At 54.8% G+C, this 23,365-nt stretch overlaps 1 protein-coding gene across 5 annotated transcripts in view; it reads left to right on the top strand.

The window, feature by feature from the left end:
* The first annotated feature begins 6,192 nt into the window (after positions 1–6,192).
* Positions 6,193–23,365, top strand: part of PAPLN (papilin, proteoglycan like sulfated glycoprotein) — a 40,310-nt gene continuing 23,137 nt past the window's right edge. Inside the window, exons 1-11 of one of the 5 annotated variants that reach the window (XM_033187518.1) lie at positions 6,193–6,248; positions 10,159–10,218; positions 14,845–14,960; positions 15,832–15,892; positions 16,310–16,412; positions 20,482–20,612; positions 21,379–21,502; positions 21,948–22,028; positions 22,132–22,304; positions 22,486–22,609; positions 23,097–23,223. In XM_033187518.1, coding sequence (XP_033043409.1) covers positions 10,165–10,218; positions 14,845–14,960; positions 15,832–15,892; positions 16,310–16,412; positions 20,482–20,612; positions 21,379–21,502; positions 21,948–22,028; positions 22,132–22,304; positions 22,486–22,609; positions 23,097–23,223 — 1,094 coding nt within the window. In that variant the 5' untranslated portion in view covers positions 6,193–6,248; positions 10,159–10,164. Of the gene's footprint in view, positions 6,249–7,817; positions 7,943–10,158; positions 10,219–14,844; positions 14,961–15,831; positions 15,893–16,309; positions 16,413–20,481; positions 20,613–21,378; positions 21,503–21,947; positions 22,029–22,131; positions 22,305–22,485; positions 22,610–23,096; positions 23,224–23,365 lie in introns of those variants that run through there. The other 4 variants (XM_033187519.1, XM_033187521.1, XM_033187522.1 and 1 more) reach the window with 4 other exon arrangements.

The raw sequence follows: 23,365 nt of genomic DNA, 5'->3' as shown, positions 1-23,365 counted from the left end.
GTAGTCCCAGCTACTCTGGAGGCTGAGGCAGGAAAATGGCATGAGCCCGGGAGGTGGAGCTTGCAGTGAGCCTAGATCAAAAAAAAAAAAAAAAAAAAAAAAAACAGCTGGACACAGTGGCTCACGCTTGTAATCCCAGCACTTTGGGAGGCCAAGGCGGGCGGATCACCTGAGGTCAGGAGTTCGAGACCAGCCTGGCCAACATGGCGAAACCCCGTCTGTTCTAAAAGTACAAAAATTAGCTGGGCATGGTGGCGGGCACCTGTAATCCCAGCTACTCAGGAGGCTGAGGCAGGAGAATCACTTGAACCTGGGAGGCGGAGGTTGCAGTGAGCCAAGATCATGCCACTGCACTCCAGCCTGGGCAACAAGAGTAAGACTCCGTCTCAAGAAAAAAAAATAATAAACCATCACCCAAAATATTTGACACCACCATACACGCTCCTAATCTTAAAGTTGATGTTCCCAGGAGCTGTCTTATTTATTCAGTGCCTTCCTGTGATCCTAAGGTCACAAGCTCTGGTGCGAGAGACACTGACCAGCCAGGCCTCAGCTCCCAGCTCTGGTCAAGCAGGACAGCCCATCCCAGTCTGCCTTTCAGTGCTGGTGCTGCCTGGAGGCCTGTGCTGGAGGCCCTGGTGGATACGGGTGTGTGCTGCTCCCCTTCGGAGAGTATGCCACCTGCAGCTTTCTGCTGCCTCACTCTGTTCTCAGAGTTAGGGGTGGTGGATTCCTGGGACTTTTCAATTTTTGTATTTATTTTTATTTACATCAATCTATTGTCTTTTAAAAATGAGAAAACTGCCATGCAGGAAGGTTGGCTTGCCTGAGATGTTACAGCCAATGAGTGGCAGACCCAAGACTGCCCAGGCTTCATGCCTCCCTATTCCCTGCCCCCAAGCTTAGGCCACATTCACGGCACCACCAGGCCGTGATTGCAGTAGGCCACCCCACCCACCACATCACGCAAATGCTGCTCATCTGAATCCCATCTGCTCTGCGTTATATTGTGTTTAATGTACACAATTTACAAAGCTCTGAAAACTGAAAGGTTTCTTACAAATTTGTCCATAATACTTGACTGAACTGCTGCGAGGAGATTTAGAGTCTTGACTTATGCCCTTTAGGAGGACATTTGTGTTTTGCAGCAGAGCTATGAGTGTGTATGTGTGGTGGTTTTGCTCGTTGATTTTGATTAAAGAGGGCTTGTGGCTGGGCATGGTGGCTCATGCCTGTAATCCCAGCACTTTGGGAGGCTAAGGCGGGTGGATCACGAGGTCAGGAGATTGAGACCATCCTGGCTAATATGGTGAAATCCCGTCTCTACTAAAAATGCAAAATAATTAGCCAGGCGTGGTGGCATGCACCTATTGTCCCAGCTACTCGGGAGGCTGAGGCAGGAGAATCGCTTGAACCCAGGAGGTGGAGGTTGCAGTGAGCCAAGATCACACCATTGTACACCAGACTGGGCAACAGAGCAAAACTCTGTCTCAAAAAACAAAACAAAACAAAAAAGAGAGAGAGAGCTTCTGGCCAGGCACGGTGGCTCGTGCCTGTAATCCCAGAACTTTGGGAGGCCAAGGTGGGCAGATCACCTGAGGTCAGGAGTTCGAGACCAGCCTGGCCAACATGGTGCAACTCTGTCTCTACTAAAAATACAAAAATTAGCTGAGCATGGTGACGTGTGTTTGTAATCCCAGCTACTGGGGAGGGCTGAGGTGGGAGAATCGCTTGAACCCAGGATCCTGGCAGAGGTTGCAGTGAGCCAAGATGGTGAAAACTCCCAGCAGGAGTATTACATAATATGCAGTTTAGTAACTGCTAAAACCTGGAAAATTCTCAATTCTGAAACACGTTTGGCCCCAAGAGTTTCTGATAAGGGATCGGGACCTAGATATGTAGAATTATAGTGATATGAAAGCTGTAAAAATAAAGAGCTTAGACCCAGTTTTGTGTCTGTACATCCTTCCGTGGCATTATACTATAAAGCAGGGGTCTAGGATAACAGGTCCCCACAGAAATGAGAGCTAGAGAAGCACTGCAAAAAAAGGAAAAAAAAAAAAGAAAGAGAAAAGAGTTATTTCCCCTCCCTTCGGCTTCAGGGAAGTCTTGTTTTAGGAGGACGAGGCACCGGCCCGCTGACCTTGGGTTGTGTTTCCAGGTCTTTGGCCCGAGACACAGGCTGTCTCTCAGTATCTGGGCTGAGAACCATTCAGGTGCAGAGGCTGAAGCCACAGGGTAGATGAGAAGTGCCCCAGGAGCATGGTGAGGGTGAGACCAAGAGGAAAGGATCTAAACGGCTTTGACTGCTGGCCTCTGGGGCTACCAATCCAGGGCCCCTCTCCATGACAGCCCCCCAGGGACAGCACCAGGGACCATGGAGCCTGGCTCACAGGATCCGTCACAAGAGAAAAGGGACTTGCTGCCCTCTGCAACCATCCATGGGGCCACCATGCGGCCACAGGACACCAGGCTTGCCTGGGAGTCTGGGGTGCCCACCTGGAGCTTCGAGGCCTGGGGACACCCTCCAGGCCTGTGCCCTTGAGCGGGCTCCACGCCTTACACCGACCGTTGTGGGGTCTGGGCCAGGAGCTGCTTTCCCCTTTGGGAAGTGAGAGTGGGTTCCTCACAGCAGCTCCCTTAATGTCTCAACCAGCTTCTCCAAAGGAGGCCGTGGTTGGGGTCCCTGTGGTCAGAGTTTGTGTTCGCCTGTGGGCAGAGGGGACGAGAGCTCTGCCTGCTGGAGCTGCTGGCTGGGATCCAGTCAGAATCAGCATTGGAAAGCCCCTTCCTTTCCCACTGTCTTTGCTCTCCTTCCCCAGGCACTGTCCTGCCTCCACACAGCCTCTCCCGCATTTCGGTGCCCTTTCCGGGATCCGAGTCAGCGTGGGCCGATGTCACTGAGGAAATATTGCAGGAATTCCTGTTCTTTCCCTCTGGATGGCCCTCTTGTCTGCGGGAAGGGTGGGAGGAGCTAGTGTGTGTTTCTGTCTCAGCTTTAAGGGTAAAACTCCCCTCCAGAGGCCAGGTGGCTTATCTCCTGACAGCCACTTGTCAGACACACTGAGCCCTGAATTCCCACTCCAGTGGTCTGGCATGGTGCTTCAAAGAGCTGACTTGGATATGGCAACGTGATGGGGGAAGGAAGGTTGAGGTGGCATCTGGAAGCACAGCACGGAGGGGAGTTTTGACCCTCGCCTTCCCACTGTTCCCAGTATTTGAATGACTGTATTAAGGGAAATGAATATATGTATTGGGGGGCGGGGAGAAGTTAGAGAAATAAATGCAGACAGCCTCAGATGTGGAGTGTCTTGTCTTTTTTCCTTTTGGATTCCTAGTGGGCTGTGGCATCGGTTCTATGACTTTTATAGTAAAAACGTTTGAATACTCTGATTGTAAAATTCAGTTTAGTCTAAACTGACACACGCAGCACTAGAATGCAAGTCCCCACTAGACTGTAAACTTCCTGAGAGCAGACCTAGTGTGCTGGAGCCCACGCCTGGGAGAGGCGATTGCATCTCTTCCCAACTCCACGTCTTGGTAGCTTGAAAAGAGCCATGGTGGGAGCACCTACACCAAACACTGTGAGAAGGAATCCACCTGCACAGCAGCGCTGCCTCCTGCACCGAGCGAAGCTGAAATGGTTGCCACCACTAGACAGGTCTCTCCCAGCTTCTAGCACGGCGTAGGCACTCAGATACTTGGATGAACAACCTCCAAATGAAGGAAGAGGGAAGCAACATCCTCTAAATTCAGTTCAATGGGAGTTCAACAAATACCCTGTCCTGGTGGACATGTGTTTTCTGGGGCAGCTGCCATCTAAACTTCCACCTGGGGACCCTGCCAATTCTTGTTTCTCAGGTCCTGGCCATCAGGGCACAGGCATGTTCCTGTGGGGGGTGAGTCTACGAGGACCCTTCAGGGTTTCTTCTAGGGATGGCATGTGTCAGCATTGCCTAAAAGTGGTGGTGACACGAGTTCGGCGCGCAGCCGAAGGGCAACATAGATCCTGACTGGAACTGCTCTTGGACCACAACTAGGACATTGTCGGGGGTTCGGCCCATGCCCGTGCCTGATTCTTCAGCCCTCCTGTCAATCTGCGATCTCCCAACGCCCCTCCTCTAAGCAACTCTCCTGATTAAGCTGACTCAATCTTTTTCTGTGGTGTGCAACCAAGAACCCCGAGGGTTGGTTCAGGCCCTCTGAGGCCGAGGCCGAGATGGGACTGGATGTGTGAGAGATCTACAGGGGAGTGTCTGTGAAGTTAAACTGCGGGGAGATGGAGGTGCAGGGGGAGCCTTCAGAATGTGGTGTGGGGCTGAGTGCAGCCACTGGAGGCTGGTCACCAGCTACACTTCTCATAGCCCCTCTCCTGAGGCAAACCTTCAGGGCCTCCACAAACCTCTGGTACAGGGTATAACATGAAAATGGATCTCTGCCCTTGCAATGTTCACAATTATGAGAGAGAAAGAGAAGCAACTGTATCACTGCAGTAGTTTGAAAGTGCTAGGGCAAAGTCCGGCACCAGTGGGAGCGCAGAGGCAGATGCACAGGGAGGCTTCCTGGACGAGGTGAATCCTGGGAGCCTGGAGGCTCTGGCATTTTGCCCTCTTTCTTCTCTCCAGCCTTCCATCCCAACCCAACCACACAAAGAGATCTGGCCACTTCTTAGCCTCATCCTTAGATCTGCAATCTGCAGAGATGATGAAAATGTAGAGAACTGAGGATACACATAGGGGAGCATGGGACAGAGAAATTTAACAAAAAAGTTTTTAGAGACAGGGTCTCACTCTGCTGCCCAGGCGGAGTTCAGTGATGCAATCATAGCTTGCTGCAGTCTCGACATCAGGTTCAATTGATCCTTCTGCCTCAGCCTTCCAAGTAGCTTGGCCAGCATTCCCCAACCTTTTTGGCACCAGGGACCAGTTTTATGGTAGAGAATTTTTTCAGATCTGGGGGCAGGGTGGGATGGTTTCAGGATGAAACTTACAGTCTAAAGCCTCATTCTGTTCAGATCATCAGGCATTAGATTCTCATAAGGAGCACACAACCTAGAACCCTTGCATGAGTAGGTCACAACAGGGTTCATGCTCCTGTAGAAAACCTAATGCTGCCACTGATCTGACAGGAGGCGGAGCTCAGACAGTAATGCTTGCTCACCTCCTGCTGTGTGCCCGTTCCTAACAGACCATGGACTGGTACCCATCCGTGGCCTGGGGACTGGTGACCCCTAGCTTGGACTGCAGGCAACTGCCACCATATACCTGGCTAATTAAAAAAAAGTTGTAGAGATGGGGGGGGTCTCACTGTGTTGCCCTGGCTAGTTATGAACTCCTGGACTTAAGCAAACCTCCCTCCTCAGCCTCTCAAAGTGTTAGGATTCCAGGCATGAGCCACTGCGCCCAGATCAGAACTTTTATTCAGCATCTAGTAGGAACTTTATGGAAGTAGGAAGTTCCCCACTCCACCACCTGCTGTATGAGTCTCAAGTGAGCAAGTTGTGGCTTAAGGAGGTGACCTGACCTGCCCAAGTGTACACACAATGAGAAGCAGAGCAGCCTTCCAGTCCAGGTCTGCCTCCGCCCCAGGCTTCCCCAAACCCCCAATGCAAGGGGGTCTCAGGTGCAGCCAGTGAGTGGCATAGGGCCAGTGCAGAGGGGACTTGACAATGGGAAGGAAGGTCTTACACTTTTTCCTGGACTATTCTTTCTAAACCACCCTATTGTAATGCATCAGTTTTGTTCACCACATCTCTGTGAGGCAGGCAGAGGAGAAATGAGGCTTAAAGAGAAATTCCCGCCCAAGCCAATAATTGGTAGGGCCTGGCTGGTGGGTCTAAGACAGGCCCTTACCACTGCGTGTGGGTTCTGCCTCCCAACCTCAGGGTCCTCTTTGCAGCTGGGGTGAGGTGTAAGTAATCACAGCCCTGGGTGTCTGAGAAGAACGGATCATAGGAAAAGCAGGGACACAGCAGGAAAGTGAGCTCCTTGGGCCTCAGATTCCCGCACCCTGCAGCGGGAGAAGCATTTTCCTCCCACTTGACAGAGGACCTTTGACCAAGCTCAGAAAAGTCCCAGCTGGTGGGGGCAGGGAGTGGGGCTTGTTGAATGGAAGAAGTGCTTTTCCTTTTCAGAGAGGCTGCATGATGCCACTCCCCTTTCTCTGCCAAGCTTTATCTTTGCTTAAGAATTCACACAACTCTCCAGGGGCCCTGCTACAGCTGCTGCTCCTCCTGTCTTCATTGATAGGTAAGAAATGCGCCTGATTTAGACTGATTTAAACTGGCCATATTTTAATAAGCATTTTGTCCAAACAGGGAGCTGCAGGAGCCGGGGGGCTGAAGCGGGGCTGAGCTTCCCACTGGTGACTTCTCTTTGCCCAAATGAGGCCAAGGGAGAAGCAGCAGGGCCAGCAAGGGGCTGAAGGCAAAAGAGCGTGGGGAAGGGGATCAGCCTTCGCCACCCGCCCTCAACCTCTCCCCAACTTCCCCCCAACCTCCCTTGTGCCCAGGACCAGTTTCTACAGATGAGTGAATTCCAGTTTCAAAAAAGGAATGGCAGGCAAAGAGTGTCTTGGTTGTGAAAAAGGACAACCAGGAAAACAAATTTAGTTGATCACATGTTGAGCCCCTGCCTTGATGCTAATGAGTGCCCTGGCACAGGCGGTCGGGCTGCATGGCAGGCCCTGACCTCCGGGATTCACAGCTGAGCAAACCACAGCAACAGGGACAGAAACCAAAGGGACAGGACATGCACCCCATCGGCCTGATGGGGTGTGGAGATGGCTTGGAAAGCAGGTGACATGCTGGGCACAGTGGTACTTTGAGAGGCCACGGTGGGAAGACTGCTTGAGCTCAGGAGTTCGAGACCAGGTTGGGCAAAATGGCGAGACCTGTTTCTATTTAAAAAAAGAAGAAGGCTGGGCACGATGGCTGACGTCTGTAATCCCAGCACTTTGGGAGGCTGAGGTGGGCGGATCACCTGAAGTCAGGAGTTGGAGACCAGTCTGGCCAACAGAGTGAAACCCCGTCTCTACTAAAAATACAAAAATATTAGCCAGGCGTGGTGGCAGGCGACTGTAGTCCCAGCTACTCAGGAGGCTGAGGCGGGAGAATGGCATGAACCCAGGAGGCAGAGCTTGCAGTGAGCCCAGATAGCACCACTGCACTCCAGCCTGGGCGACAGAGCGAGACTCCATCGCAAAAAAAAAAAAAAAAGAAAGAAAGAAAGAAAGAAAGAAAGGGAGGGAGGAAAGTAGAAAGAAAAGAAAGAGAAAGAAAGGGAGGAAGGAAAGTAGAAAGAAAAGAGGAAGGAAGGGAGGGAGGGAAAGAAAGAAGAAAGGAAGGAAAGGGACATTTGACCAAGGTTTTGAGGGCTGAGTAGGGGTTTGAGAGGTAGAGGGGATTGGGAGAGTGCATGCTGAGTGAGAAAAGGTGCTGGGAGATGGGTCGCAGCAGTGTGTGTGGAGAAACTCAGTTGTGGCTGAAGAATAGGATCCAGGGGTGGAGGAGAAGGAAGTGGCTGGACACAGAGGTGTGTTGTGTGTAGGGTAGGCATGAAGAGGAGCGGACAGGGCAAAGCTAGATGGCTTGGGCAAAGGGAAATAGGATTGGAGAGGTGACTGGCGCTGACCCAAGACAGGACAGACAGGGTGACCACAGAGTGGAGGATGAGCCAAGCCTTGGCACAGACCCAAGCGAGTGGAGGCCCCGGGCAACACCAGTCACCACGAGGCCCTTTCCGAAGGGCTGTGTCCTCCCACGGGGATTGGAGGTGGGTAAGGGAGACCGGGCGGGGTGGAGGATGAGGCCAGGCAGCGGCGGAGAGAGAAAGTCCCACCCCTGCGGGCGTTCCTTGCGGCCCGGCCGACCTCGCAGGCTTGGGCCTGGGCGGGCACCGACCGAGCGGCCCTGGGTGCAGCGTCCCGGCGCCCGCGAAGACAGGTAGGGAGGCGGAGGGACTGGAAGCCTGCGGGCGACCAGAGGCGGGGGCGGCGCACCCTGGGGCTTCTGTAGGAATTTGCTTGCCTGGCTCACGGCGACTAGAGTGTCAGAGAAAGTGGGGGTCCGCAGAGGAGACCCCGTCCCGGCTTGCTCTCCCGAGGTGGGCGCCGGGTCATCGCTCGGCACCGCGCGCCTCCGGCCGGAGGGAAGGAAATGCCGGGAGCCGGGGAGCTGGTGCGGGGCGGTCCCGGCGCCCACCCTCCGCCCGATGGGACCTTCCTTCAGGGGGACGCCGCTCCGGGCGCGTGGTGAAGGCGAAGCCCTGGAGACTGCGCGCCCCTCCCGGGAGGTGCCACTGAGCCGCGGGCCTGGAGCGTCCGGGAGCCCCTGCGGCTGCCGGCACCTGCGCGGTCACCCCGGGCCTCCCGTGGGAACCGCGCCTCGCCGCCTCGGGGGTGCGCGGCAAGTTCCTGGGGTGGGGACGCGGGGTGCCTGGTCAGGGCGGGACCGATGCAGAGGAGGGCCGTGCGCCGGGGCCACGGGGACTGGCGTCTGCGGACTGCGGCGGTCCCCGAGTCGGCTGGGGACCGTGCAGGAAGAGGCTCGGTCGGCGGCCACCCGCCTTCCCGCCCTCTGCGCCCTTGTGTGCCGGCCGCCGCCTGCAGCCCTAGCCCGAGGCAGACGCGTTCCCCAGGAGCATCACGTTGAGGGCGCCCAACCTGCGTGCCCGGGGCTACCCGGCCCTTGCCCTCGGGCGGCAGGAAAGGTCGGGAGTAGCTCCGTGGCCAGACCCCGGACTGGTCTTGGAGTCGAAGGGGTTGTTTGCCACCAAATGAACCGAAAAAACTGAACTTTTCAGACTTTGGAATGGCAGATACGAGCTTGGAGTTCAGTGCAATTGCAGCGGAGGCGGTGGTGTTCTGAGTAATTATAAGTAAAATTCTTCTTTCCCCCGTCTTTTCTTCAGCCTCGCCCGCCCTAGCAGGCCTAGCCTAGCCCTAGCAGGGGGCTCCTGCTCTGGAAACTGCCCCCGATAGAGCAGAGGCAGGGCCCTGGCAGCAACTCTCCTCCCTCACCCTCCAACCCCAGGAATCTCGAACTTGACCACAAAAATAATGACTCAATGACTCACTGTGCCAAATTAACGAGTGTGTACATTGTTCAATGTGCCAGGTTACATTTCTGCTGAGCTTGGCTTCTGTATGCTGTCTTTTATCGTTGTAAGCAGAAGTCATTTTATACCTTAAAAAATTAGAACATTGGTAGAATTACAGATTTTAAAGTTCAAATCTACACGCTGGTACTTGTTTTAATGTTTTGCACTGAATGGCGCATATTGCTTATGTCATTCTGTGATACAGCGACATGTATGTACACATACACACTGCACAGTGTGTATACAGACTGGACACCTGCACCAAATAGTACACACCAGACTGCACATAGACCTGCCCTGCACACTGCACATGCACATTCCATGCATGCACACTGCAACCACAGACACTCCACACACACTGCACTGCACACTGCCCTGAGCACACACTACACTGTACTGCACACTACACTGCACCTTCAGGGCGCACACGCTGCACTCCACACGCTGCACCTCCACACGCTGCACGGCGCACACGCTGCACCACACACTGCAGGGCACACACACTGCACTGCATACACACGCTGGTTATGGAGGCTGCTTATGGATCTTCCCTGTGCAGAGAAATGCTGGCCTGGGTTTTAAATGGGATACAATTAACATTTTTAGAATATCTGAGTTTTCAAAGTGTCTTCAGAGACTTGATTTTTTTTTAGCCTATATTAGGAGTTTTTAAACATCTGATGTAATAGCTTTTTTAAAAGGAATCTTGCTGAATTAAAATAGTCTAATTACTCGGATTCCGAACTCCTTGTTTTTAACCACATAGAAGTATTTTAATTGCTCTCTCTTTTTTTATCCCTCTGGAACCCTGAAACAAGTTGTTCTTGAACTTCTGCCAGTTGCGGATGGGGCAGCTCGTTTCTCGCTCACATGTTGGGCTGTCCGGCGGGGCGCCCGCACGCTGTGTTCTCTGCAGTGCACCGAGGCGCGCCTGGCGGTCCCGTTGCGGGTCTCCTGGTCACTTGTGGGCCACAGGGAGCGACGCGCCCACACACTCGCGCCGGCGCCCAGGACAGCTGCTGGAGCCCCGGGCCGCTCTAATCCTCTGCGTCTCCTGCAGGCTGAGATGCGGCTGCTCCTGCTCGTGCCGCTGCTGCTGGCTCCAGCGCCCGGGTCCTCGGTGAGTGCGGCCCTGCCCGGCCCCCGAGAAGACCCTGGGGATGCGGGGACGAGGACGCGCGGGCCCGCAGGCAGCGTCCCCAGAAAAGGGAAGATGGGTTGGGAGGAGGCGAGCCCGCGCCGCTGAGCTCCCTCAGAAAGGACTGGGCCCTTGAAGCCGGCTGGCCAGGGTGCTCAGAATGGCCCGTCAGGCTGCAGGGCGCAGTTTGTAGGAATGGCACCTTCTCAGGGCTTCCCTCCTTCAGAAGGTGGTGGGAGCACTCCATGGAGTCCCCGCCAGTGCTGCAGAACCCCCTCCCCCAGGTGGTGTTCCAAGGTGGAAGGACAGGTGGAGGCAATGCTGGAACCAGTCAAGGTGCAAGGCTGGGTGGCCCATCCCACCAGACACCTGTCTTCTGCCTGGAGCCACAGTTTCCCCTAAGCTGGGGTGTTTGGGCCTAGAGGTTTGGGGTGCCAGTCATTTGCTTTCCCCTTGGGGTAGCACCTAGGGCAGGGCTGTCCTATGGAACCTTCTGAGATGGCGGAAATGTCCTGTTTCTCTGCTGTCCAATAGGTAGCCCCTAGGTCCATTGAACACTTGAAAGTGGGTGAAGTGAGTTTTAATTTTACTTGACTTTAATTAATTTAAATTGATTTTTAAATTTTAAAAATATTTATTTATTTTTGAGACAGAGTCTCACTCTGTCACCTACGCTGGAGTGTACTGGCATGATTTCCACTCACTGTAACCTCCACCTCCTGGGTTCAAGCAATTATTCTGCCTCAGCTTCCCAGGTAGCTGGGACTCCAGGCGTGTGCCACTGCGCCTGGCCATAATTAATTTAAACAGTCACATGCCGCTAGTGACTACCGTATTAGACTGCGAATTAAGACAGTGGACACAGGAAGCTGGCTAGTGGTCAGAGTTGCTGTTTCATTAACAGGGGCCCAAAGGCCAGGGCTCTCTGGAGAAGGTCCCTGGGTCAAGATTCCTTGAGGATGTACAAGGAATCTTCTAGACCACAGGCCCCATCTTTGGGGAGGAGAGGGTCTGCAGAGCTGGATACTGCCCTGGCTTGGTGCCTGGCAGAATAGAAGCCGCAGAGGCAGCTGGGCCCTGTCCTGCCCCAGGAGAAATCTCCCAGGGTGAGCCACAGCCCTGCCCACCCCTGTATGAGGCAGGTAGGAGGTGAGAGAGGAAGGATCCCTGAGAAAGGACCCAAACTGTTTTCTGCCTTGAGGAGGTCAGGGGGAAATGGCATGTCTGGCGTCTGTGGGTGGAGGCTAAGAAGGACTCCTCTGCAGGGATGTGTGGGGTAGGCAGGATAGATGGCAGTGGGCACTTCTCCCACTAGAAGTGGATCCCATAGATGGGATTGGGCACTTCAAGAGCCCTGTGAACCCAACCTATGCCACAGCTGGAGCGGAGGGTGGGCCAGAGCCAGCCTTTTTCATGTCCTCTCGACCACCTGCCAGCTACCCGCGGTCCCTTCTGCCACCCCATGAACCTTGCTTCCTAAATGCCACTCTCAGGTTGTTCAGCACGTGCTGGTGGCCCAGCTGCATGAAGGCCAAAGCCCAGGTGGAGGGGGCACCAGGACAGTGTCCAGGCCCCAGGATTAAATCCCAGAGCCACCTTGACAGCTGCATGACCCTAGGCAAATAATCAAGCCTTAGACGGCTCTAATTTGGGGGTAATAATGCCCACCCCAGAGGTTGTCATGCAGATGAAACAAATCAAGTTTCCAAAGTGCCCTTGGTTCTCTTAAACCTTTTCTCCCTTAAGGCTACGCTGAGTAGCCTCATCTGGCTGCCGCCTCCTCCTAGTGTGAGTCTCAGATGGGGCTGGGTGCAGCCTGGGCGGATAATTCTTCTCTCCCTGCCCTCTGTGAGTCTGCAGGGGTGTGGCCCCGCTCACGGCTCCACTGCCTCCCTCCGTGGCTGGGGCAGGAGCCACCCAGTCCGAGCACCTTCTCTGGATCACCTATGCTGCCAGCGGTCAGCCTGAACAGAATGAGCAGATGAATAAAGGCGGTGGCCTGCGTGTTCCTGGGCCTCAGCCTCTGCTCCCACTTGTACGCGGGTGTGCATGCATTCTGTCTCACACACACACGCACATTGGACACTTGATTCCCCTGGAAACAGTGCAGCAGGAAAGGGGACTCCTGAGTGGCTCCAGGTGAGAGTTGAAGGAGGCATGGGCGGGGCGCCTAGAGCAGTATGAGACAGGTGAGGGCAGGCCCCAGGTGAGGCTGGCTGGATCAGCTCATTCCGGCTTCACACCACGTCGGGCAGTTCATGGTTTGGGTAATTACAGAGCAACAGTGTGCTCATGCCACCTGTGGCAGAAGGTGCTTTCCTTCCTTGGAGAGACAGTGTGGAGTGTGTGGACAGAGCACGGTTCTAGGATGGGACGGATAGACTAGGGCTCTTGGCTAGTGGACACCTGCCTCACAGGGGCTGGGCACAGGAGGCAAGAGGGCATTCTGGAAACAGCACGTCTCTTAGGGGGCCCTTGTTCAGACCAGTCCTGCCCCCGCCTTATCCTCATGGCCAGGCGGTGGCTCCATTGCAGGGGTACCCCTCGTTGCCTTGGCCAGACTAGTATGTCCAGCCCAGCTCCAGGGAAGGGTGGATTTTGCTGGCTGCTGTGCCAAGGAGCCAAGGCAGACATCCAAACAGGCCTTGGTCAGAGGGTAATTGACAACCAGGCCCAGGCCCAGGCCAGCAGCTAAGAAAGCAGCCACCCCGAAGACGTCTCCTGAATACTTAAAATGTGGGATGAGGCTGTGTCGGGGGGGCAGGTGCCAGAATCCCAGCTGGGGCTGCTGGCTGTCTCTGGAAAGTCACCCTTCACACTCAACACTCAGTATCTTCCTTGTGAAATAGAAACCTGATCCAAGTAAATTTCAGTTTAACTTTCATTGAGAGAACACTTTGATATTTTGGCTCACCGGTTGCGAAAGCTTCGAGATTTTTGTTCAAGTTAGACTCGAAGGAGTAGATGATTTTACAAAGTGAAAGCTAAGACCTTTCATACGGCCAGCCCTTCCTTCTTGGTTGTGTGTGTGGTTCAGCAAGCTTAGCGTGGTTTGTGCATGGTTTGTTCTGCCTCAGGGTTCTGGGTTTTGTTATAAGACAAGGATAACTAGATGTTTGGCACCAGAGATGAGTAAACCTCCTTCCTCACCTGAGATCCAGCGAAGCTGATTAGGGATCACCATGAAAGGAAGAGCCTGCTTTTCTTTTCTTTTTTTGAGACCAACGTGCTGGGATTATAGGAGTGAGCCACTACCCCCAGCCGCTTTTCTATGTGACCACTGAGCTCTTTCTCTGAAAAGTGGGAATGGTATTTTTCCTTGAGAGCCTTATCTGGTGATACCCTAAAAGAAAGTCCCCTTCCAGCAAATGTTTGCGTGTACACCGTATGCCTCCTGGCAAAATTGTGAAGTTACATCTAACCCCTGTCCAACCCTGCAGGGAATCATCTAGTGTCTCATTTGATTCCCCCAAGTGGGTGGGGGCACAGCCCCGGCAGGGGAGCAGAGGCCTGTAGTGAGACTGGCCGGCTCCTGTGCCCACTTCTTCCTCTGTGGCTTCCTCTCTCTGCCTCACTTTTCTTATTCATGCAATGGGGTCTGTTGGGTTGTTGTGAGGATGAAATGAGATAATGTGTGTGTGGCATGTGGATTCTTGATGCCAGCTACAAGGGGTCCAGTCTTTCTGGTGGGAAAATGTATCTGCTAGGATTATAATCCTGTGTAGAGTCCCAAATAGCAGTTCTTCAATAAGACAGACACGATTCCTCTCTCATATAAACACCCAGGGGTCAGAAGTCTGGGGCTATTCTGTTGCACAAAATCCTCCAGGCTCTAGAGTCTTTCTATCTTTGCTTCACTGTTTGAAGCCTCTATTTCCAAGTTACCTCACAGTCTAAAAGGCTGCTCCAACTCCAGCCATCACATCTGCTTTCCAGACAGCCTGAAAGAGTACAGAAGGAAGGAGAAAAGGACAAAGGCTCATGCAGCCTCTCTCTTAAGGAGATTACTAGCGGCAGCTGCCCAACACTTGTATTTACATCTTACTGATGAGAACTAAGTGACGTAGCCACAGCTGCAGGAAGTCTAGGAAGTGTATTTTTTTTTTAAATTTTGGGCAGCCAGGTACCCAGCTGAGTCAAGTTTTCAAGGGTTCTCACAATGGGAGAAGGAGGGGATGAATATTGGGGTACTCCTGGGAGTCTCTGCCAGATTAGCAGGATCCCCCCATGCTGCTTCCCTTTATTTTCTTTTAGGGCCCCCTCCCCTACATCACGGTTAACCCACAAATGCCTGGACCCTCAAACTGCCCCTGGCTGTAGGGTCCCTCCCCCCAGTGGTCCCTGAAACTCCAAACCCTTCCCAGCTGCTCCTGATCCTGCCCTCCAGGCCTGGCTCTCAGCTCCTTATGAGGAAAGCAGGCTAATTCTGAAGAGGAATATGTTTTGGGGTGCCCGGCAGTGTTGCTGAGTCCTAAAGGTGGGCCCTGGAAGGGAGAATCCCAGGCTTCTTGATGGGTGAGGGAGTACTTTTAGGCAGAGCATCCTTTGGAGGGGCCTCTGGGCTCAGGCTCTGAGTGGGCACTGCTGATATATGGTCGTCTTCTGCAGGCTCCCAAGGTGAGGCGGCAGAGTGACACCTGGGGACCCTGGAGCCAGTGGAGCCCCTGCACCCGGACCTGTGGAGGGGGTGTCAGTTTCCAGGAGCGCCCCTGCTACTCCCAGAGGTAGGAGAGATGAAAATGGGCTGGCTTGTTAAAGCAGGAGCAGGGGATGCTGGCTTCTGGGTGGTAGGCTAGGTGGTCGCGGCCTAGGCTAGCACTGGCCACATCAGCAGAACCCACCAAGCAGCAGATTCATTCTGGAAGCAGCATCAGTTCAGCACAGGAAATCAAACCATTTCCCAGGGCCTTCCAGGCTGAGCTGGAGCACACGTGCTGCCTGCTGCCCCTGGTCTCCAGCTCCTGATGCTGCACCTGCCTGCCCTATGGCAGGTGCAGTCAATTTTGGTGGAACTAGTAAACAATCTTCAACCAATTCCCAATTCCTGTGGCTTATTTGCCAAGTGTAGATGTTCCCCATTTCAAGCGATTTATTAAGTGCTTGCTGTGTGCGCTGCACTCTGGCAGGGTCAGTGGAGAAGGTGGGGTACAGAAGCGGTAGTGAGGCGCCTCTGTCCCAGTATAGGGGTTGTTCCTGAGAACCCTATGTGAGGAGGAATGAGAGACCAGGAATGATCCTAAGAGCCTTATACTGATGTCCTGCTTAGATCGCAGGATGGCTGTGCCAGGCGGGTGGGTATTACATCTCACGCACCTGGAGTCTTCTCTGGGAATCTGCCATAAGAGGCAGTGGAGTGGTCCCGCCTTAAATTCAAACTACGGGGTGGGTAGGGCTCTGAGTCCCGCTTCTCCCGAGTACCAACACGGGTCGCTCACGCCCCGCCAGGGGATTTATGGCATGGGGTTGGGGGGCACCCTCTCACCTTGCTGCTCCCACTGGAGAGCCCCGCAGAAGTTGGGGCCTTCAGGGAGCCCCAGCACGGGGGCGGGGATGTTGGGTCTCGGTCCGGGTCCTCCCGGTGCTCTGGTCCCGCAGGAGAGATGGAGGCGCCAGCTGCGTGGGCCCCGCCCGGAGCCACCGCTCTTGTCGCACTGAGGTAAAACCCACGGGGCGCGGGCGAGGGCACCAACTACCCCAACCCCTCCCGGCCGACGTCCCAACAGGGATGCCCGCCTCTGGCCGGGGGCTGCTCGGTTGGCCCAGCCTGGGGTCCTCCTGCCAATCTACAGCAGGGCTGCGTGGGAGCCCCTTCCTCACCCTGCCCCCCGGGGACTGGCCTTGTCCTCCACAGCCTAGAGCACCATGGAGGGGCGCGCACAGGAGTCCGGGGGTCTGGGGGGGCAGACTCCACCTCCGGTGGCTCGGACGAGGCAGGCGAGGGAGATTCCTGGGCTCCCTGGGCTGGGGCGGTGGAGGGGGTGACAGGGCGGGGCGGGAGGTGGGTGGACCTCGGACTCCGCCTCCTGGACCCCGACTCCGCCTCCTGGACCCCGACTTCCCCTCTGCCCCGCAGAGCTGCCCCGATGGCGCCCGGGACTTCCGGGCCGAGCAGTGCGCGGAGTTCGACGGAGCCGAGTTCCAGGGGCGGCGGTACCGGTGGCTGCCCTACTACGGCGGTGAGCGCGGCCAGGACCTGCTCTCTCGGGGGCCTCTTGTATACATACATTGATGCCACAGTTCCTCTTGCCGTATTATAGAGGAGTTGTCATATATACGTGTGTGTGTGTGTGTGTGTGTATATATACACACACGCATATTAGAGACAGTCTCGCTGTGTTGCCCAGGCTGGTCTTGAACTCCTGGGCTCAAGGGATCCGCCCGCAGCGACCTCCCAGAGTGCTGGGATTGCAGGCGTGAGCCACTGTACCCGGCCAATTTTTTTTTTTGACTGGGCGCGGTGGCTCGCAATGTACCGGGAATCTTCTAGACCACAGGACCCACCTTTGGGGAGGAGAGGGTCTGCAGACGTTCCTCGTGAGAGAACAAGAGGGCTTTCTTTTTCTTTATTTTTTTCTTTTCTATTTTTCTTTCATTCTCTCTTTCTCTCCTGCTCTTCCTTTCTTTTCTTTCGTTCTTTTTTTTTTTAAAGATAGGCTCTCGCCCAGGCTTGAGTGCAGCAGTGCAGTGTCAGCTGGGCAGCCTCGAACTCCCAAGCTCAGTCAATACTTCCACCTCAGCCTCTCAGATATTTTTTTTTTTAAATATGGAATGCTTCATGAATTTGCACACCACACCTCCTCAGGGGTCAGGGGCTGTGCTAATCCCTGTATCATTCCAATTTTAGTATATGTGCTGCCAGAGCCAGCATTTGTCAAATACCCCATCGATCAACCCATAATGAATCAATCACCATTCACCCCCACTCCCCCCAGCACATGCCCGCGGCAACACAATGGCAGCTATTTTGAGGTCTTTCCATCCTTTCTCCCCTTATGTGTGTATATTTTCAAACGAAGCTATGGTGTGCCGATACCATTTTGAGCCCTATTTTTGCTCAGTCTGCTGTGGGAAGCGTTCCTCCTGTCACACAGAGAAGGATGTGGGGAGCCCCAGGAGCGGTAGGAGTGGTGCCCCCTGGTCATCCTGCAGGAGGGGCTGGAAGGGGCTTGGTACACCAAGACTTCATTTACCAAGGATCCGGGGGCCAGAGGAGATGATCTGAGTACCTCTGAGGAGGGTATAAGTCATTACTTTTTAGATAAATACAGTTCAGGAAAAAACACCCACGTAAGCACCAACATGTATGTCATTAAGCATTTTAGATGAATCAGAAGATTCCTCAAGACAAGTCTTCTGAGTGTTCGTTTTCCCTGCTTGCTGCGCATGACCTCTGGAGACCTCGTGGCACTCTGGATTCCAGATCAATGAGCACTCATATCCTGTGCGTGTGTGGGTGGGTGTGTGTGTGTTGTGGGGATCGTGGCTGTGGCCCAGTGGGAGTCTCATATCCTGTGTGTGTGGTGGGGATTGTGGCTGTGGGCATGGCCCAGTGGGAGTCTCATATCCTGTGTGTGTGTGTGTGTGTGGTGGGGATTGTGGCTGTGCACGTGGCCCAGTGGGAGTCTCATATCCTCTGTGTGTGTGTGTGTGTGTGTGTGTGTGTGTGGTGGTGGTGGTGGTGAGGATCGTGGTGGGGATCGTGGCTGTGCACGTGGCCCAGTGGGAGTCTCATATCCTCTGTGTGTGTGTGTGTGTGTGTGTGTGTGTGTGTGGTGGGGATTGTGGCTGTGGGCGTGGCCCAGTGGGAGTCTCATATCCTCTGTGTGTGTGTGTGTGTGGTGGGGATCCTGGCTGTGCACGTGGCCCAGTGGGAGTCTCATATCCTCTGTGTGTGTGTGTGTGTGTGTGTGTGTGTGTGGTGGGGGATCGTGGCTGTGGGCGTGGCCCAGTGGGAGTCTCATATCCTGTGTGTGTGTGTGTGTGTGTGTGTGTGTGGTGGGGATCATGGCTGTGCATGTGGCCCAGTGGGAGTCTCATATTCTCTGTGTGTGTGTGTGTGTGTGTGTGTGTGTGTGTCTGTGTGTCTGGTGGGGATTGTGGCTGTGGGCGTGGCCCAGTGGGACTCTCATATCCTCTGTGTGTGTGTGTGTGTGTGTGTGTGTGTGTGGTGGGGGATCGTGGCTGTGGGCGTGGCCCAGTGGGAGTCTCATATCCTCTGTGTGGTGTGTGTGTGTGTGTGGGTGGTGGGGATCGTGGCTGTGGGCGTGGCCCAGTGGGAGTCTCATATCCTGTGTGTGTGTGTGTGTGTGTGTGTGTGTGTGTGTGTGTGGTGGGGATCGTAGCTGTGGGCATGGCCCAGTGGGAGTCTCATATCGTGTGTGTGTGTGTGTGTGTGTGTGTGTGTGTGTGTGTGTGTGGGGGATCGTGGCTGTGGGCGTGGCCCAGTGGGAGTCTCATATCCTGTGTGTGTGTGTGTGTGTGTGTGTGTGTGTGTGTGTGTGTGTGGTGGGGATCGTAGCTGTGGGCATGGCCCAGTGGGAGTCTCATATCGTGTGTGTGTGGTGGGGATCGTGGCTGTGGGCGTGGCCCAGTGGGACTCTAGCTTTCAGTATTCCCTCTGGATCTTGAAGTGGACACATGTCAAGAATAATTTGAGTATATTCACATGATAGAAAAATTGGAACACAGAGGAAAGTCTAAAAAGATAGTAGAGGGATAACTTCCACGGTGTGGAGATGATTATAATCCTGTTTGTACTTTTGGGTTGTTTTAAAATGTGTATATATTTAGATAAATATAAAAATTAAGGTTGGGTGCAGTGGCTCATGCCTGTAATCCCAGCACTTTGGGAGGCTGAGGCAGGAGGATCACTTGAGTCCAGGAATTTGAGACAAGCCTGGGCAATGTGGTGAAACCCCATCTCTACCAAAAATACGAAGATTAGCCAGGCATACAAAGATTAGTTAGGCATGGTGGCACACATGTGTAGTCCCAGCTGTTCAAGAAGCTGAGGTGGGAGGATCACTTGAGGCCAGAAAGTTGAGGCTGCAGTAAGCCAAGATCACACCACTGCACTCCAGACGGGATGACAGAGTGAGATCTTGTCTCCAAAAGAGAAAAATTAAAACCAGGCCAGGTACAGTGGCTCCTGCCTATAATCCTGGTTCTTTGGAAGGCTGAGGCAGACGGGTCATTTGAGCCCAGGAGTTTTAAACCAGCCTGGGCACCGTAGTGAGACCCTGTCTCTACAAAAAAAATAAAAATAAATAGGTGGGTATGGTGGCATGTGCCTATAGTCTCAACTATTCGAGAGACTGAGGCTGGAGGACCACTTGAGTCTGGGAGGTGGAGGCTACTGTGAGCTTTGATCGTGCCTCTGCATTCCAGCCTGGGAGACAGAGTGAGATCCCATCTGAAAAATATTAAAACCAGGAAAAAGTTACCCTCATCCTGCCCCTTTCACAAGATCACTGTTAGCATTTCATCTTAGCCTCTTTCACATTATTCTCTCCATATATACTTACATATTTGTAATTATTGCATATTAATCACCATTTTGCATTCTGTGTCTTAAGCATCTTCCCACACCATATAGTCTTCACAATGATCATTTGCAACTGCATAGTCAGCATGTGTAATATTCCATTGATAATTTATTTAAAGAGTAGCCTGTTATGGCCAGGCACAGTGGCTCACACCTGTAATCCCAGCACTTTGGGAGGCTGGGGCAGGCAGATCACCTGAGGTCAGGAGTTCAAAACCAGCCTGCCCAACATGATGAAACCCCATCTCTACTAAAAGTACGAAACTTAGCCGGGTGTGGTGGCACGTGCCTGTAGTCCCAGCTACTGGGGGGGATGAGGCAGGAGAATCGCTTGAACTAGGAAGGCGGAGGTTACAGTGAGCCGAGATCGTGCCACTGCACTCCAGCCTGGGCAATAAGAGTGAGACTCCATCTCAAAAAAACAAAACAAAAAAAATAGCCTGTTGTAACCACCTCAGTTGTGGTAAATAATGCTGAGGTAGACTTCTTTAAGTGCTTTGCTTTTTCTTTATCCTGGGACTTTTCTTCGACTTGATCCTTAGAGGTGCGATAGATTCATGGAGACGGCCCCTTCTCCTTGGGTGGGGGCTGCTGCAGGGCTTTCTGACCCATGCTTTCCTGTTGCTAGGGTAGGCCTTGGGCCCTGGGGAGGGGCGTCATCCAGCCTCAGGATCTCAGTCTTGCCTTCCTGCCCACCCCAGCCCCAAACAAGTGTGAACTGAACTGCATTCCCAAGGGGGAGAACTTCTACTACAAGCACAGGGAGGCTGTGGTCGATGGGACGCCCTGCGAGCCTGGCAAGAAGGATGTCTGTGTGGATGGCAGCTGCCGGGTGAGTGGTCCCCCAGCCCCTCCCTGCCTCCGGGCTGCCTGGGGGCTCAGTGCGGGTATTTCCCTGTCCATCACCCACAGGCCGAGGTAGCTGCCATGAGCTTGGTGTCTTCTCAAGTTACCAGAACACCAAGCCCAGCTCCTAGGGTACCTTGTAGGCATCACAGATGCCCTATGGCCCCTCACCTTCATTCTTGGAGAATGCTAGCCCTACAATAAGAGAAACCCTCTGGGTGGCAGAAATCTGGCTAAAACCGACTTCAGAAAAACAAACAATAGGGACAGCCGCAGGTGCATGAATGAGGTGCCACTCGGCTTTCCTCTTCATGGGTCCAGCAGCAGGATCGGGCCTGTTCTTCCCAGGGGGTGTGGCCGCCAGCTGCTCCGGACTTCTGCTGTGGCAGCCTGGCCCCTCCCAGAGAAAGGGGGCCTCATTCCCAGGAGTTTCAGCCACCAGGGGTTGGGACTTACCCTGAACCACTCCAGCCTCCCCAAACCCACATTTGGGGAGCTCCATTCAAATTCTGCAGGAGAGAGGTGGCCCCTCAAGGAAAACAGGGCATTATTACCAGAAGGGGAGATGGGAGCTGAGCAGACAGATAAATGGATTGTCAGTCACAGGCCAGTCCCCTGGCTTGTGACTGAATCACTCCTGACCACCCTATTCTGCCTGGGCTGCGCGGGTGCTGGGGTTAGGGTGGGACGGGGCCCAGGGCCTGATGTGGCCATGATGCCCTCTCCCATGCCTCCCGCGTCTCTGCCCACAGGTTGTCGGCTGTGATCACGAGCTGGACTCATCCAAGCAGGAGGACAAGTGTCTGCAGTGTGGGGGTGACAGCACGACCTGCTACCCCGTCACAGGCACCTTTGACGCTAATGACCTCAGCCGAGGTGGGGGTGGTTCCAAGGGACTGTTGTCTGCCCCTTCCTTGCCTGTCCCTGCTCTGGCTTAGGCTCCAGGCCAAGTGGCCCTCATGGCACCCGAAAGCTCTGACCATATCAGGTCACGTCTGAAAGGCGCCCTGTGGCCTTTGGTTAGGACCCTTGCCCACTTGTGCAGTCCCACCTCCTGCCACTGCCTGGATGCCCTCCCATCTCTTCCCACTCCCAGTGTGCTGAGCCTTCCCGCCGCCCTGGCTTTTGTACTGCAGCCTCTTCTGCCAGCATTGCCGTTCCCAGCAGCTCGGCCCTGTCTGGCTCCTGCGTACCCTCCCTGCCCCCATTCTGTGCTGCATGGCACTTGGAGTCCTTGGGGGTCGCTCCTTTCTGCTGTTTGAGTGGTGCCGGGGGAGGGATAGCCCAGCACCCTCAGCACCTGTGTCTCTGCCCCCACCAGGCTACAACCAGATCCTCATAGTTCCCGCGGGTGCCACCAGCATCCTCATCGAGGAGGCTGCTGCCAGCAGGAACTTTCTGGGTGAGAGTTAAGTCCTGGGGTTAAGTCCTGGCAGGTCTGGGGCTGCAGGGGGAGGTGCGGCCATGCCCCGCTGCCGCTGACTGAGGCGGTCTCCTTTGTGCAGCCGTGAAGAATGTTCGCGGGGAATACTACCTCAATGGGCACTGGACCATCGAGGCGGCCCGGGCCCTGCCAGCAGCCAGCACCATCCTGCATTACGAGCGGGGTGCTGAGGGGGACCTGGCCCCTGAGCGGCTCCATGCCCGGGGCCCCACCTCAGAGCCCCTGGTCATTGAGGTAAGTGGGGGTGTGGGAAGAGAGGGCGAGTGGGTGGCTCGTGGTCCCCAAGAGGCTGCCAAGCTCTCTACATGGGAGGTTGAGTGGCTCTGGGCCTGAGGCTGGCAGGGGGCTGTGGGGCTGTGGAGGGTGTGGGAGTGCCCCCCAGCAGCAAACCCCAACAAGGACTCTCCCACGGCAGCTCATCAGCCAGGAGCCGAACCCCGGCGTGCACTACGAATACCACCTGCCCCTGCGCCACCCCGGTCCTGGCTTCAGCTGGAGCCACGGCTCATGGAGTGACTGCAGCGTGGAGTGTGGCGGAGGTGCGGGTGTGGATGGACCAGGGGAGGGTGTGGGCCCTGTGTGCCAGCTCCCATGGCCATGGGTGAGCAAGATGCAGTCCCTCCTGGGGAGATGGATGAACAGGCGAGAAATCTCTGTGTTATGGGGGTTGCTTTGAGGAAAACCCAGGGATCTGGGGGCCGCCATGAAGGACCCCAGCCTAAGTGAATAGAACCAGAGGGGGCTTCCCCTCTGTCTCATAGGAGACAGACTCCCTCAGGAGCGGAGGCTGGGCCTGGGGTCAGTGATCAGGTGCCAGAGTAGGGCTCTCTCACTCACAGCGAAAACTCTCTGAGCCTCAGTTTCCTCATGTGCCAGTTGGGGATGATGGTGGCACTTGCCTTGGGGGGTCATCTAAGGCTGAATGGGGATGACCTGCGGGGTGAGTGCAGGATGGCGCCTGGCCTGGGGAACACGCTTAGTGAATGTTGACTGGCGTTTGCCTGCCGTGGCCGGGTCTCTGCTCAGGTCACCAGTCCCGCCTGGTGTTCTGCACCGTTGACTATGAGGCCTATCCCGACCACATGTGCCAGCGCCAGCCACGGCCAGCCGACCGGCGCTCCTGCAACCTTCACCCTTGCCCGGAGACCAAGCGGTGAGGCCTTGCCAGCCCCTCTACCCATGATGGGGCCCAAGAACTTGGGTGGGAAGGGAACAGGGCCTCCAAGCTGCTTTAGGCGTAGAACAAAGAGGCGGGGATCCAGGGGCCCCCACACTGTTACTGGGGTGTGGGAGAG

The sequence above is a fragment of the Trachypithecus francoisi genome, unplaced genomic scaffold (assembly GCF_009764315.1).
Source record: "Trachypithecus francoisi isolate TF-2019V2 unplaced genomic scaffold, Tfra_2.0 Lachesis_group3, whole genome shotgun sequence".
Classification (NCBI taxonomy): domain Eukaryota; kingdom Metazoa; phylum Chordata; class Mammalia; order Primates; family Cercopithecidae; genus Trachypithecus; species Trachypithecus francoisi.
Note: the sequence above shows the minus strand (reverse complement) of the source record. Positions and strands in the feature narration are given on the sequence as shown.